The 15,309-nt window shown below is 36.5% G+C and overlaps 1 protein-coding gene across 3 annotated transcripts in view; it reads left to right on the top strand.

Annotated features, from left to right (window-relative positions):
* Positions 1-15,309, top strand: part of ADGRG6 (adhesion G protein-coupled receptor G6) — a 112,958-nt gene that overhangs the window by 70,620 nt on the left and 27,029 nt on the right. For all 3 annotated transcript variants that reach the window (XM_066994228.1, XM_066994227.1, XM_066994229.1), the window contains 6 exons: positions 6,883-7,025; positions 7,738-7,852; positions 9,886-9,947; positions 11,254-11,461; positions 11,920-12,085; positions 15,141-15,281. In XM_066994228.1, coding sequence (XP_066850329.1) covers positions 6,883-7,025; positions 7,738-7,852; positions 9,886-9,947; positions 11,254-11,461; positions 11,920-12,085; positions 15,141-15,281 — 835 coding nt within the window. The remainder of the gene's footprint in view (positions 1-6,882; positions 7,026-7,737; positions 7,853-9,885; positions 9,948-11,253; positions 11,462-11,919; positions 12,086-15,140; positions 15,282-15,309) is intronic.

Genomic DNA, 15,309 nt, shown 5'->3' with positions numbered 1-15,309 from the left:
ATTATTTCTATGACTAGTTGTGCAATGTTTTTCTTATTTCTCTGTTATGCATAGTCAAGAATAAATCTCTCACAGTTTTAGACATTCCACTATTTCCCTTCATTTTCCCCTTCATATCTTAGTCCATTTTCCATCATATTCATCTGAACAGAATTTCACTCCACAGTCAAAACTTCAAACATAACCCCTAAGCATCATAGCCTTAACTTATTTTTTTATCTTTTACAGCAGTAATCATATTAGATTAATTCACCAAACCTTCTCTCTCATCTTCTCTGAATTTTGCACAAGATCACAGTCGTCATCTTTCTAGGGTAGTAACACAATTCTTTAAATTGCTCTTAGAGAAGTTTTCCCTCTCTTTACATTAATTCAAATTCTTGTCATTCAGATCTCATCTTTGTGCCTTACCTTCTGGATTAGCATTCAATACAACAATTTAAGAAAACAACTCCACAAAAATTTTCCCCAAGTTTTCTTTCAATTTTACTCTGCTTCAACCCTTATTTGCTACACTGCTGTCATGTCAAGGAAATTCTGTTATCAGTAACCACACCTAGTCTTCTTGCAAGTAAAAAAGGAAGTCATTAGAGAGAATGATTCAGAGGAGAAATTGAAGTTGAAGTTTCAGAAGTTGAAAGTGGGAGGTAGGAAGCCTTTTTTTTTTTTTTTTTTTTGGCATGGTAAAAATAGGTGTTTTCCAAATGAAATTTTAAACTGTGCTGCATTCTAGAGAAGACCAAAACAAAATAAAAATATGGAAATGGATTGTTATTCTTTCATTGCTGAGTTATGTGCTGCAGAAATCCAAAGTACAGTGTGCTTAGTATGCATTAATGTACATGGTGATGAGAGATAAACAGAGTGCCAAGTCCAAAAGTGCACACTATTATCGTCATCTTTAACACCATAAGATCACGGGGTGATATCAGCATCTCAAGTTAATATTTTGGTAGATCATTAACTATATTAATAGACAGAATTTTGTCACAGCTATACTTTAATTTGTGTTTGTGTTTATTTTCTTCCTCTGGTCATACTGTTTCTGTCTCTTAATGAGAGGTCACCTCTTCAAAATAATGTAGGAAGTAGATCTGAGTAGGATATATACGTTCCTGTTTGTTCGTCCCTCATGATTTAGCACAAACCTTTGAAAGTGAGACCAATTTGTGTTCTTTATGTAGATAAATTATAAATGTGTTTGTTTATTTCATTAATTGACACTTTTATGACACTGCAGTGCTGTCTGTCATATCCTTCTGTGACTGCTGCTGCTTTTCTCAGAAGGGTCCTACTGATCCTGGGTGTTGTCAGATGACTAATAATTGGGCTGCCTCAGTAGGAGAATCGGTCTTTATTAAGCAGCTCAGCTCCCCTGCTTCTCCTTCTTTTATTTTGCAAACAGTTTTGAGAACTGAAGCCCCATTTCATTTATAATCTTTACTCCTCTTAATATACAAATAAGGTTATGCTTTCCGCAGCTTCCACTATTCAATTGTCATAATTTTGGCCTATTTCCCATGTTTAGCTGTTTCCTTTATGTGAAACAACACTAATGTTACTACTGTTAAACAATTCATCCAAATTAAAAATCACAGTGTTAGCAATCAGTTTAAAGACCACTCACTAAACTTAAAAAGAAATCTATTCTCTTAGAAATGAAAATAAAGAGGAAAGCAGGAAATCTGAGGTACACATAGTCCTCCTTTTTGAAGTCTGTGGGAGTATTGCCACCAGGGTCAGTAAGGCAGATTCAGGCTCGGCGTGCTGTGTTCTCAGCTGCCATGTTGCTTAATGGAAAGTTCAATGCACTTGGATAAAACTTAAGCTAATTAGATTGTGTAATAGTTTTAGACAAGAGTTAGCAACATCAGAGCAGCATAAATTTGGTGTTCTAGTCTGAAGTATTTTTATCGAGTAAAGTTAAATGGACAAAGTGTTAGGCTTTAGCATTCTTTGTTGCCACTTCAGATTATTCATTATAACAAAATAATGCTACTCTTATTATAAATGAACACATCTGTGATTTCTATTCCTATTTTTAAAAGTCCTCTTGGTTTCTACTGGTGAGGTTTTAGGATCAACTTGGAACTGTCCCACCTCTTCTACCCCTGACTTTAACTTCAGTGTTACCAAATGAACGGGCAGGTTTCTCCATAGTTCCCTGTTGGCATCTTGTATCAGTGACATGTAAAGAAAGCCTTTGTCATAGACAGAGGAGTTCTAGAATTCAACCTGAGTGACTGAAGAATGATTTCTCCTTAGACTTCTGCTGAAGCTGCCTTATCTTGATCCAGTTTCCACTGACTTCTCTTGTCTTTCCACTGACTTTAACTGGGTTTAGTATTGGCCTGACGTTGTCAGATGCCATTTTTAAGAAAGTAATGGATTGCATTTTTCTAGGGGGAAAGGGGTTTCCTTTGTTATTTTGGAACATAACCAAAAACTTTCTTGTGCTGTGACCAGCTGTTGAACCATGAGGGATTCCAGCCTTCTCTTTGCCTTCCTGCTACCTTCCCTTATAAAGTACAGTCTTCATACCAAATCTTCACATATTTTAAATGCTTTCTGTTGAAAAGCTGTAGTTGTTAGTATTCCTGTACCAGTTCTTTGAGGAGAAGCATGGCCCAGAGTCACAGGGACAGGAGCAGAGACTCCTGTGATCATGCTGCTTGCAGCAGTGCTCTGCTGCAATTAGTTAAAAGGAAAGCTTAAGATACCTTTAGTCTTAATAGTCCCCAAAATAGCTGTAATTTTTTATTTTCTGTCCTAAGGTCTCATATTTTATATCTTTTCTATAGCATTGACTTCTGAGAAACAAACATCTTCATCCTTGGCATTGTTTTGAATGTGTCTCTTATGCCCAGTATTTTTTTTTCACTCTCTATTCTGAACATGATATCAAGTCAAGTAAAAAATTTTCCACAACACAGATGCTTTTGCAGAATGCTTTTAACTTCTCTATATTTGTGCTGTAGGTTATTTTGTTGCCAGAACTGAGCCCAATATTCCTGACAGGAATGCTTTTCCAGATTCCATTATGGATTTCAGTAGCAGACTTTTCATATTTCTTTCTGTCTCATTCTGCATATTATCTAACATCTCTGCTGTTTGTTTTACGTCCTCACTGAGTAACTTATGCAAGAGTCGGCTGTTTTTCTGGCTGTCCAGTTAATGTACAGAAGTCAGCAGTGTTTACAAGTGACCAGCTGTGTAGGCCTACCTGTGCTGATGATCTTGAATTATACCCACCCATCTCTGCTTATCTTCAAAGCCAAAATAACAGCAAGATTTGTAAAGAATATAATACTGACTTATTTTTTTTTTAAATAAGCCTGGGTCATTAGGCAAATTTCCACTTTCAGTGGTAATTCAGAGTCCCTGAGAATTTAGGTGCTTTAAAAATTATTCTTTTTGTACTTTAAATCAAATAACATTAATGGTGAAACAAATTAGTAGCGATTTGCTTGAACAATTTGACCAGTGCAATTAGTTCAGCCCATCTAGCACAACTAAAATGAGAGCAGAAACATGCACTGCTAATTATCAGCCAGGTATCTGCAGGTATGAGTCTGTGCTGTGCAGCTGGCCTGGTTCGTTGCTAATCCTTTCTCCAAGCTCCTTGCACTGTGTAGCAGCGAGAGCTCAGCCCATGTGTAGGCACACTGTCCTGGAATAGCTCTGAGTCACACTGCCCGAGAAGAAAGCTGCCTTTGTGGCAGGCGCCACGGCAGTGCAGGCATCCCCACCATCCCCCGTGCCCCCAGTCTGGGTGCAGCAACAGCAGCCTCCTCTCTCCAAGCCAGCGTAGCTCAGTGGGCCAAGGCAAAGCGAGATAGACACTGGTCTTCCTGGCTTTCCTTGCTCCAGCTGTCACCATTTCACTCAAAGAGAAGAGAGGCGTAAATGAGTACCCCATTTTGTTTACCCACACAGCAGTCTATTTTTTTTTATATCGACAGCAGCAATACTGGCAGTACAAGTTACTGTGGGTGATGTAATTTGTAATTGATTGCTGCTGTGAGAATCCATCTGCTTTCATATGGCACACAATATGGGATGTAAGGTTGGCTATATAAAATCCCGTGGCAGAAGCTCAGCATGCCACTGTTGCCTATATTACCATTTATTTAAGCGTGGGCTTGTTTCACAAATTGAGGATTTTGTTCTTCACCATTAAAATGTTTTCTTTCGGGGATCTGAGTGTGACAAAAGTGGAAGGAAGTGCTCAGCTCCATATTGCGTCAGCTGTCAAGTTAAAAGGTATTTATTTACTTTGGGAAGCTAGCATGAGTCATTCTGAAAAGTTTATAGAAATTGCTTTCATCATAATATGGAACAGGTTCTTATTACACTGTATACTTGACTTGTGCTCTACAAGATTCTCAAAAACAAAACAAAACAAAAAAAAAACAGAATGGTTTAACGGATTATTTTTATGAGTTCTTCATAATCAATGCTTTTCCCTGTAATTGTTCAAGATAACTGTAACCAGTCCTACCTCATCTATCATTATCCCTATAATTCTTCAAGATAAGGGTAACCAGTTCTACCTCATCTATCATTATCCCTTCTGTTTTGTTGCCTTTCTCCCTCTGAGCAGTTACGGGTACTAAATATCATTTTAGTTTGCTATGAGTACTGCAATAAGCAGCATCATAGTAGCAGTGACTGCTCACTTATGACTTCTGCTTTGCAGCCAAAGTGCTGAGGTAGGGAGTGGCATCAGTATATTAAGTTTTCCTCTTCTGAAGTAAAGGGAATACATGACTGAAGCCAGAATCTTTTAGGAAAGATGATTAAGTGCCAGGAGACTCTGGGGCTGAAGTACTGGAGGGCTGAAAGTGCTGGCAAATCTCTAGGCAATTTCCATGCTTCTGCTAAAAATAAATGTTATAATAAACTGGAGCCTTTTAATATATCTGAGGTATACAGCAAAAGCCTGCTAATGCACATGCACCCTGCTATTGCTATTGCTGTGTGTTAACCACTCCACTGAGACCAAAGAAATGTCAGAAGGAACTTCATGTATCTGGGAGCAGGTCAGGAGCAACCTGGCCAGGGATAGCTGGAAATTCTCTGCTAAAATACATCCCTAGGGAAAAACCCAAGCCAAGACAGCAGGTAACTTATAGTCACATTTTTATCTTCTCCTTCAGCAACAAGTTAAAAGTCAAACAACAGATATGACAAGAAAGAAGAAAAGGGTACTGATGCTCAAAAGAAAACAAAACTACCAAACAATGACATGTACATTTCTTTACTTATGGGTCACATCTGCAACAGTGAAATGTGTGGAGTATTTAGTTCACATTTATGATTTATGACTTTATGAAGCTTGTTTTTTTTGTTTGTTTGTTTTTTTGTTTGTTTTTCCCTAGACTGAGAGCTTGTTTTCTAATATCAGTTCTTTTAATGCTGTTTCACTAATAAGAATACTTCAGAATTACTGGTTGGAGGTATGCACTTTTCAACACTGTATCTGACAGAAAGAGGATTAAATACATCATCTAACAGCAACATCTGTACGAAAAGCTGTAGTTTTATATTGTACCACACTAGGCACCTCCAGAAAACGCAACTCTGGGCTGTCATCTTGGGGGTGGCTCTCCGGAAGATTTTCAGAAATGAAGCACCAGTCTCCCTAGGAGGGGGCTCCTGAAATCCCTACCAGCCCACGCCCATACAGCACCCCTGAAGATTTTGTCTCCTATCCTTCTTCAAGCAGACCACCAGACCCTTTAGCTCACTGCTGCTTCCTTACACTGGGGGGTCCCCACTGAAAGCGGCTTTGTTTGGTGTGTGTCCTGCTCACTGCATGTGTGCTGGCAGTACTGACACTTCCCAAGCTGCCAGGAACTGCTCGTACACCAGGAAGGTCTGTCTTTATTCAGGCTGCTGGGCATCCACAGGCTAAGATGAAGACAGCCTGAAGAAGGCTTGCTTTTTCCTTTTTTCCACATTTTTGCTCCCATGGATATCCAATGTTCCATGGTTCAGTGGCGTCATCTCCTACTAGCCAGAGCCAAGCAATGCTCTTGGGTACCGACATATTCTGTTCTCCAACATGTGTTTTCTGTGTCCCCAGAGGAAATTTTTCAGCCTTCCACTCTCAGCTTCTTTCCTGTGTCCTGCTAGAACTGCTTTTCTTGTTCATTATTTCCCTTCCAGAGAAACTATGTTTTTGGACAAGGGTGGAGACTGTTTTATTTCTTTCACAGGAAAGAGACTTGGGCACTTTGAACTACTTCTTATGCCCAAGAAAGTAGCAGTGGGCTACAGTACAAAACAGCTATTACTGCTCAACCTTGAATTAGTCATCTGAGTAACTAGACTTTCCTAATTAGAACTAAAAGTTTCAGAAGTGTGTTAGGGTGTTTTTCACGCCATCAAAATTTGGGCATCTAAATGTTAGGCATCTATTCTTTGTTAGTCTTCCAGCCTTCTTCTGTAGACAGTAGAGAGATAGGCCCTCCAGAGGATGACTTGTCCCATCCTGACAAGTTTTCTGAACTGGGAAGAATCAGCTTTTAAGTTCCTAAGCAACCTAATTTTTTGAATTTAATTAGGAGCCATTTATAACTGGGCATTGGACACTCACAATAGAGAATATGTTTTGCTTTTATCTTTTAATATATTTTACAGTAATCTAAATCTTCTGAAAATATTTCTTAGCTCTTTTAATGGTAACTGGAGGATTGCATTTCCCAACCATAAATTCTATTTGTGTACATAGAAAAATAATGATTTACAGATAATGAACAACATTGTCTTGGTGACGCTGTTACATACTGAGAAAACCAGAGTCCGTCAGATATTTTTACGTCCCCACCTTTGGGCTCTTCTGTTCTGACTCAAATATTTGGATAATTTTCCCCGCAGTTTTGAGGTTTTGGCTCTTCTGGTTTATAATTCTACCAACAACATCAATTTAGAAGAAGAAGAGATCCGACAGAAGCTCATAAGTAATAATAATTCTATACCAGGGGAATATAAACTTCAGACCGTGGAAGTTGATCCAGTGGGTAAGTAGTTTTCAGCTTTGTTACACAACAGATTTCGTTTGCTTGTCCAAAAATAAGTATATTCTGTGTCAAAATAATAATGCATTTCCAAATGGTATGGCTATATCAGATTTGGAATTGTCCCTTTAAGCCTCATTGTTCCACTCATCTCAGAGAACCATCCTCAAGATATCTCTTTTGAAACAAATATAGATTTGCTATTTGTCCAGATTGCTTCTGTCAGTGTTTTGCCGTCTGGATGGGACAGTTTCTGCCAGTTGCTTTGGTAGTTTGGTGATAAAGAAGTGTGATATACAGCCAGAGATATTCTGGACCTCCAAGGCCCCTCATGCCCACTCCTCAATCCTGTTTGTTTGTGCTTCTGCCAACTGTTGTCCTTAATCAAAATTTATAAATTTCCTTCTAGCTCTTGTGTATCACCCAGCTTTTCCCATTCATTTTCCAGACAGAGATTCCCCTTCCCTTGGGAGAGAGGAGGGTGAGGCTGGTGGAATGAAAGTGGATGCAGTGTGCTCATTCAGTGCTTTTCCTTCAGCAGCAGCAGTATATTTTGTCCCCAGTTGTGCACCCCTGCCTTACCACCACTCTATAGATAACATCCAAGCATTTCGTTTGAAGACATCTGTGTGCTGCAGAACACCTGAGGACAAGAAATGGAAGATGTCATATGAGGAAATTTGTAATTAACACAGATATATTTTTCTTTTTACAGAAAAATGTTTAGCTGAAGAAAACCCTCCAAACTATTTTTGGCCAGATACTAGACCAACTGTGACTAACTTTACATTTTGCCACGGGAGCTCAGTTCAGATTGCATCAAGAACCTGGTAGGTGGTCAAACACCACAGAAGCTGAGAGCTTCAGCTGCAGCTTCCTGGTTATATATTTAAACTGCATCCTCTGTAATGGACGCCATTAACTGGTATCATATTTCAGGAGAAAGATTTCCATGTTGTGAGAGATCATGTGTGTGCAGTAAGGACATGTACTTCATTAGTAAGAAAAAAGAAAAAAAAAGCTCATCTACCACTTCTGTAGGGTATATTGAGACTCACGATTAATACATGATCAAAGTGACTATAAAAGTAGCACTTTCTTACAGAGCAAATCTGCTTTCTTCAAGTCATGTTGCCAAAATCAAACATCTGCTACCACTCCATTACTACTGTCTGACTTGTATAAGAAATTTTCAACAAAACTCTATGAAGACGAGACATGCATTTAGTTTAATCAAGAGCTTCTCTTCCAGATACAATAAAGAAAAAGAAATCCTTTGACATAAGAATTTTATTAGTAGTTATTCATAACTGAAGGTGGTGTTAGTCTAATGCTTAAAGATTTGGACTTGTGTTTTTAAGGTTTAAAGTTTAGGATAATTTTCTCCTAATGTAAGCTTTCTTTGTGAGCATCTACAAATGATTTAAGTGCTGTATCTCCACTTCCCATTTGTAAAATGGGAATATTATTACTTCCTTTGATATATTACTAAAACAATACAGCTTTGATCTCCTTTGAGTGCCTTGAATATGGCAATGATGCAATATTAATTAATCTCTTCAGTATTTAGGATGATCACAATTAAATGCAACACAGTAGTCTCATCCACCCACATTACATCTGGAACATGTTCTGAGAAGACCAGATTTTTTACTTTTTGCAAACAATATGGCAACATGGATATGAATCAGCTTTGAGGTTCTGTGCCAAACAGGAAAGCAACCAGCAACTACATTTAACTAACTCACTTCCTCAGTTTCTTAATCTTACACAAGAACTGCTAGATTCTGATTGACCAAAGTTTGCTGTAAAGTAAGTAGTGTAGAGCCTCAGAATCATTAAAAATTAAGGCTTCTGGCCTTTGCTGCCCCAGTGTTACTTATCTTTATTGTTCATTTGTGGTATAAACAATACCACTGATAGTCTGTGTGCAGCACTTTTTTAAAAAGAATACTACTGTGCTCTGCACTGTGATATGCTTTCCATGCCACTGCCCCCACTAGTTTTTGCCAATATGGAGCACCGGTGTGGTGTGTTTTTCTCTGAGAAAAAAAAAGGAAGCTGTACCAATGGTGTCTTCTAGCCCTGTGCTTCCCTGAGTAGCTAGTGCACTGTTACAATAAAGGTGATCAACTGAGGAATATCTTTATTCTCTCATGTGTTATCAAGGATAACTTTTTGCCTTTCTCCATCCTACCTTTGCCATAGTATGGTGGCATGATTGTCCAAAAAAGAAAACCTAGGGAAAAATGTTTAATTTTGGAACCATACCTGAGTAGTTTTCTATGGTAAAGTTTTATAGAAAAAGCATTCAGAAAAAATATATTGTCTCTTTATGTCTGCCACTCACCTTGGACCTGGACCTGGTGATGACCTTCTCTGGTTTTCACAGGTGGCATAAGTTTCTGTCTACTCATAGCTCCTGTTCATGTTCTTCTGAGAGCTATTACCACTTGCTAATGACCTGATCAAAGCTATTTATATCAAAGAAAAATTATAGAAACAACATCTGATTAGGCCACAATAGGGACTTAATAGTTTATTTCAACACTTGTGTCATTTCTGAAATAGAAGACCAGAATGATGCAGTCAGTTTACCAAGTCAGCATAGGAATCATCTGGGAATCTGTCCAAAAGAACTGTTGTGTGTGTGTGTTTTTTTGTTTTTGTTTTTGTTTTTGTTTTTTCTCAACACTGTCACTTCACAAGTCACATATTTCCACTGTCTAGCATACATATTTCATTTCAGTTGGGGCTGTGTTGCTAGGAAATTTGTGAATAGAGAGTATTGTACCACTATGACACCTACAAAACAATTACAAAACATTTACATAATGTTGCTATTGTCATCTTTCTTCTTTAGCTATTTGGGTCTGCAGAATTATACATCATACTGGGGCCAACCAGATCTTAGAAACTGCACGGGTAAGTGTACGCATATTAATCTTTGGCTAAAATAATAGTTTTGTGTACTTTGTTTTCTACCTAGTATAAGGAAGTTACACTAAGGAACATCTTCCCCATTTATGCTAAATCTTTCTAAAAAATCAGTGCAAAGTGTTTAAACTCTAGGGAAGTGTACCAAATTGAATTCAGCCCATCAATGCAAAGCTCTGGATATCAATTAATGAAATAAATCAAACTCTTTAGGTAATTTAAGCAAGAATGGAGGCAGATGGTAGCTTGCCCTGATTTGATATTTAGGTTCAGAAATTCTTTTAAAAATTTCCAATGCCTGTAGATACCAATGTAAAGTCTTTTTCATAGACTCACTCTTTTCTGTGAACTTATGATCAGACATTTTCAAATTTATTCTTCATTTGAAAAATACCCTTTGATGTCATTCTGGCATTTAAAGAAATAATAAAATAAACAGAGAACTATTTATGGCCCCCTATTTTAGTGCCAGAGTTAGAGAGGAGGGAGATATTCTCAAAGGTAATTCAAAGCTAAATAGCTTTAAGCTGCTGTTAGCTAATATAGCCAATATAGCTAATAAGCTGCTGTTCTGCGTTGCTTTCTTGGAGAAGCCTCTTTTTCGTTCTCCACTGGTAGAGATTCGTGGGAAGCCTGGCTACCTAGCTTAGTTGATTGTGATGAGTATTTACAGTCAGGTTATATGAAAACATTTTTTATTGTAGAATGAACATTCTACAGTAAATGTAGCTAAAGCCACATTATAAAATACAACATTAAAAGCAACAACAACAACAAAAACACAGATGCAGACAGAAGGCTGATGTTCTTTCCAAATCTTATTTGTGATTATCCCATAAATATTTTGATGTTGCACAATATTACTACTTACATTATTTTTCTATCCAAGTGTCACCAAACATAGTCTAACAAGCACTTTACACTAATGCTTTGCCACAGGACACAATTTCAAACTTTCCTGATCAGGAAGGTTTTTCTGATGAAATTTGCTTGTGTATTGTGCTTGTCAGCTCTCTGATTAAGAGTTCAGACTCATGAAGGAACCGGTAACATTCACCATGGAGTTGGACTTTCTCCCCTAAGTTTAAAAGAGTGAATATTTTGTAAGTAATCGTTACTTTGGGATACATTTGTTCCACTTCAAGAGGGAAACAGAAGTTGTTTTTCTCAGTAAAAAAGAGGATAGAGGATAAGGAGAAAAAAATAATATATATATATATATGTATATATATACATTTTATTCCTCACTTTCCTTTTTTTCTCTTTTTGATTCATGTTATGTGTACACTTACAGAAAATGCAGCTGATATTGCCAATCAGCTTCTGAATCTCACTGGTGAAGGGCAGCAGCTAACCTCAGACAAAGTAAATGATGTTGTCCAGAAGCTCAAAAAAATTGTGAATGATGAAGAAATTGATGAATCTCTGGGTTCTACTGTGGTGACAATTTTTTCCAATATTCTAAACAGTTCAGACAGTGTATTGGCAGCATCATCTTCAGAGTAAGTATTTCTGTGTTTCAGAAAAGTTTTCAAGAGCAACTTTTTTCCATATATAGAGAAACAATTGCAGTAAAGAAAAGAAAACTTTTCTTATTTCTATGAAAAAAAAATCAAATAAGAAAAACAGATATTTCTTCTTGTGCTAAAATTAACATGCATAACAAAGTATGGAAAAGAAGTCTGCTGATGAATGACACAGAACAGATTTAAGTATTGTTGGAAGATTATTTCAGGACCAGTGATATGTAGTTGGATACTTTCTGTCAATCAAAACCTTTTGTGTTCAACAGACATGTAAATTTACAGCCCAACAGTCTCCTTGTGAATATAGAGGTGGGTGACAGAAACACAGAGGATAGCCTTAACGTGGAGAGCATACATAAAGAGCACACATGACCATTGTTTTATTATTATCATTTTTTATTCAATTTTAAAAATAATTTTACTTCTGTTTTTAGAGCTCTAAAAACCATCGATGCCTTAGCTTTAAAAATCCAGTTCACCGGACCATCCATGAGTATTTCAACACGAAACCTCGCACTTGGAGTGTCTGCTATAAACTCAACTTCATTCAAAGGTTCTACTTTCAGTGTCAGCCCACAAAATAATGCATCTGATTTCCAGGTATGGTATGAGCAGTTTGAATATGAAATGTGCCAAGGATGTTTACTGTGATTAATATAAAACCATTTACAACTCCCAATTCTCCCCCTACTTTCTAGTTCCCTTTTCCTACAATCATCCAAGCAGATTAATGCAGTATATCCTTGAGTGGCAGGAAACATGGGTGAACCTACACAATCCATACAGATGAAAAATAATTTGCTTACAAATCCAGAATAGATTTTATCTTTTCCAGTTAAAAGGGAAAATAATCTTTAACATTCTAATGTATTACTCATTGTATGGTAAAAACACCATTGATGAGTTTCATGTTTAGAACAATACAGATAAACGTAGATACCTACATGTAGCTTTCTGCAGGTACAACAGGTGTTCAACAGTATAGTGTAAACACCTACTGCAGAGGCCTAAAGCTGATCACTCATCCACATGTAGGTTCATAGACTTGTGCCATTTGGGAAGTCCAAGGGAGTTCAAGACATTCACATGGAGCTTGACCAATCAGCCCAGACATACGAAAAATCAAAGGATAGGTCTTCAGTGCTACATTGCCTAGACATTGTTACATATTTGCCATGACCTCAAAATATTTTTTCATCTTTTTTCACAAATGAAAATGCACAGACACCTAACAGCTATGAAATAACATTCAAGATATACATGAGCATCTGCTGGGATTTTTCTAAAGGTTCTGTGGAAATCTGTAGCAAAGAGGTGCCTGGACTTTTTAAAACAATTTCAGTACATGCCTGTTTGCATATAAAAAACATAAGTACTTTTAAAAATTTAGTCCAATGTATTTTTCATAGTTATATATGTCTATGATAGAAGTAATGTAATCACAAACTCCTGTGAGTCTAATCATTAAAATACAGTGAGCTTTACTTGGAGAAAAATACAGAAAATATTAGACGGGGGAAAAAAAATAATAACAATAATAATTAGAGCCAGAGGACCCAAATCTGAATTGAGAGAAAATATGGCATTATGATATCGGTAAAAGACTAAACACTAGAGTATAAGTATCTAATAGACCAAATTTATTCCTGTAGCAAATTGGCAAAACAACAATCCCAGTAAATGTATCATAATTTAAGAAGTACAATGTACTATAAAAACCAAAAAAAATAATAAAGACATTGTTTAATAGTAGTAGTATAGGCTATCGGCCTTTTATTTGATATGTAGACTTCAGAATTAAAGTCAATTTCTGGTTTAAATAGATGCAAAAAGATTTAATGTATGAGTTTTCTCATATTTATATTCATAGAAGTTTAGGCTAAACTTTCTTTGAATCAATTTTATTTGAAATGCTTGTTGATTTTAAATCTACTTTTGTTTAGTTCTCGTATTAATGAAGCTCGATAAGTGATTGTTCTTTGATTGTTATCAAAGGAACAGTCCTCCAGATTTCATTCTGTATTTATGGAAAGAGGAAAGGAAAAATTCTGAAATAAGGTTTGGGATGTTTGCACATATAATAAGAATTACCATCTGTGTCTTGAGGACATCCAGGAATTTTCTTGCCCTGGAATCATTTATTACAGCACTGTCTAAATAATCACAAAATCCAAACTCCGTCAAATTATTTATAATGTTCCTATTGGAACACGAGTTTGTTCTCAGACTTCTACATTTCCAACAGTTGATTGAGAATTCTTAGCATCCTTCCTACCAGAAAAGTCAGCAGCAGCTGTGGTCACAGATTATATTTTCCATGCATATCAGGAAAGATACTTGCTATCCCTGCTGTATGGAGATTCCCTTGTGAAAGCCCAGTCTTTTCACCAGTGATGTGATGACCAGGCTCATCAGGGATCATTAAACTCTTCAAACTGTATGTCAGAGTGTTTCCAGATTTTCTTTCATAGATATCAAGCAAATGTATCCATAGCAATTTGGAAAGATTCTATTTTAGTCCCTTGTGTCTTTATGTTTCTTGCCAAAACCTTGGCTAAGTTAGCTTTTAGTGATTCATATTATTAAATTGTTCCTGTAATATATCCATACTTCTTCACAGAAGCCTCTTCCACTCCATTTGCAGACAGTACCTAATGGGACATCTTTATCACATGCACACTTTCTGTTTAATGTGGCAGAATTATACCTTGAAAACCTTTTATTCGAGTGCATTTAGCTTTGTTAGGAGATATTTATGAACTACTTGTTATTAATTTCCAGTGGTGCCTGTTCATCACAGTAAGTCAGTGAAAATTTAAATTTAGAATTTAAATAAAACAGTAGCCTATAACTTGTAACTTTCTCTTAGCTAATGTTGCTTTTAGTATCATATGATTGATCATGAAAGGCATAAATAACAGTTGCCTCAGAAGAAGTCAGGAGTGTGAATTTCCTATCTTGCAGTAAAATTATTGAACACTTTTATAATAGAGCCAGTGTTAGACGGCTTACTCCTCTACCTTTGATGGATAGGGTGGCACACCTTGAGTTTGCCATGGTGTAAGTGTATGCAGTCAGAGAATTGCTGTGTGAAAGCTAATGAAATATGAGTTTGCATAGATGTAGAGAGGTGACACCAATTATTACTTTAAAGTCTCCCTTCTTTAACAGAGAAACTAGAAAAATTAATAAGAAAATTAATTCAGATGTTCAAATCAAGTCAAAAAAAAAAAAAAGTACAACTCAGGAAAGAAGGATTCAGAGCATATTTTCCTCTTCTCAACATTGTTTGGTATAAGGAAATGTATTCTGACAGTTACTGAAAATTATTATGTCTGCCATTATCGCCATATTAGTATTTCCAAATCATCTTTATAGCAGTGGAGGTGGGTTTTTTATTTGTTCATTTGTTTTATTTACAAATTTTGTGCAGCAGAAGATTAATCTCATACTGCAAGAGTGAAAAAAAATCCTAAGTCTTTTTTTTTTTTTTTGATTGAATTAGTTCTTGCATAGGTACAGGTAAAATTAATGTTGAAGGTTCTAGTCCCATGTTTTAGATATTGTCAAGAAGGGTCTGAACCCAGCTGTTCACAGTAGATGGCTTACTTTTTGTTTGAACATGTTCTTTTCTTCTGCTGTTTTTATTTAACAGATAGACTTTGACAAGGACCAGACAAATGCCTTTGCTTCTGTTGTTCTGCCACCAAGTTTACTGAAGAATTTAAGTCAAGATGACTTTGAAATTATATCGAGGGCTCAATTTACTTTCTTCAATAAGAATGGCCTTTTTCAGGTAAACTTTAATGAGTTTGAAGTAGTTT

Source organism: Anser cygnoides, chromosome 3 (genome assembly GCF_040182565.1).
Source record: "Anser cygnoides isolate HZ-2024a breed goose chromosome 3, Taihu_goose_T2T_genome, whole genome shotgun sequence".
Classification (NCBI taxonomy): domain Eukaryota; kingdom Metazoa; phylum Chordata; class Aves; order Anseriformes; family Anatidae; genus Anser; species Anser cygnoides.
The sequence above is the reverse complement of the archived record's forward strand: the minus strand, read 5'-3'. Positions and strand labels throughout refer to the sequence as shown.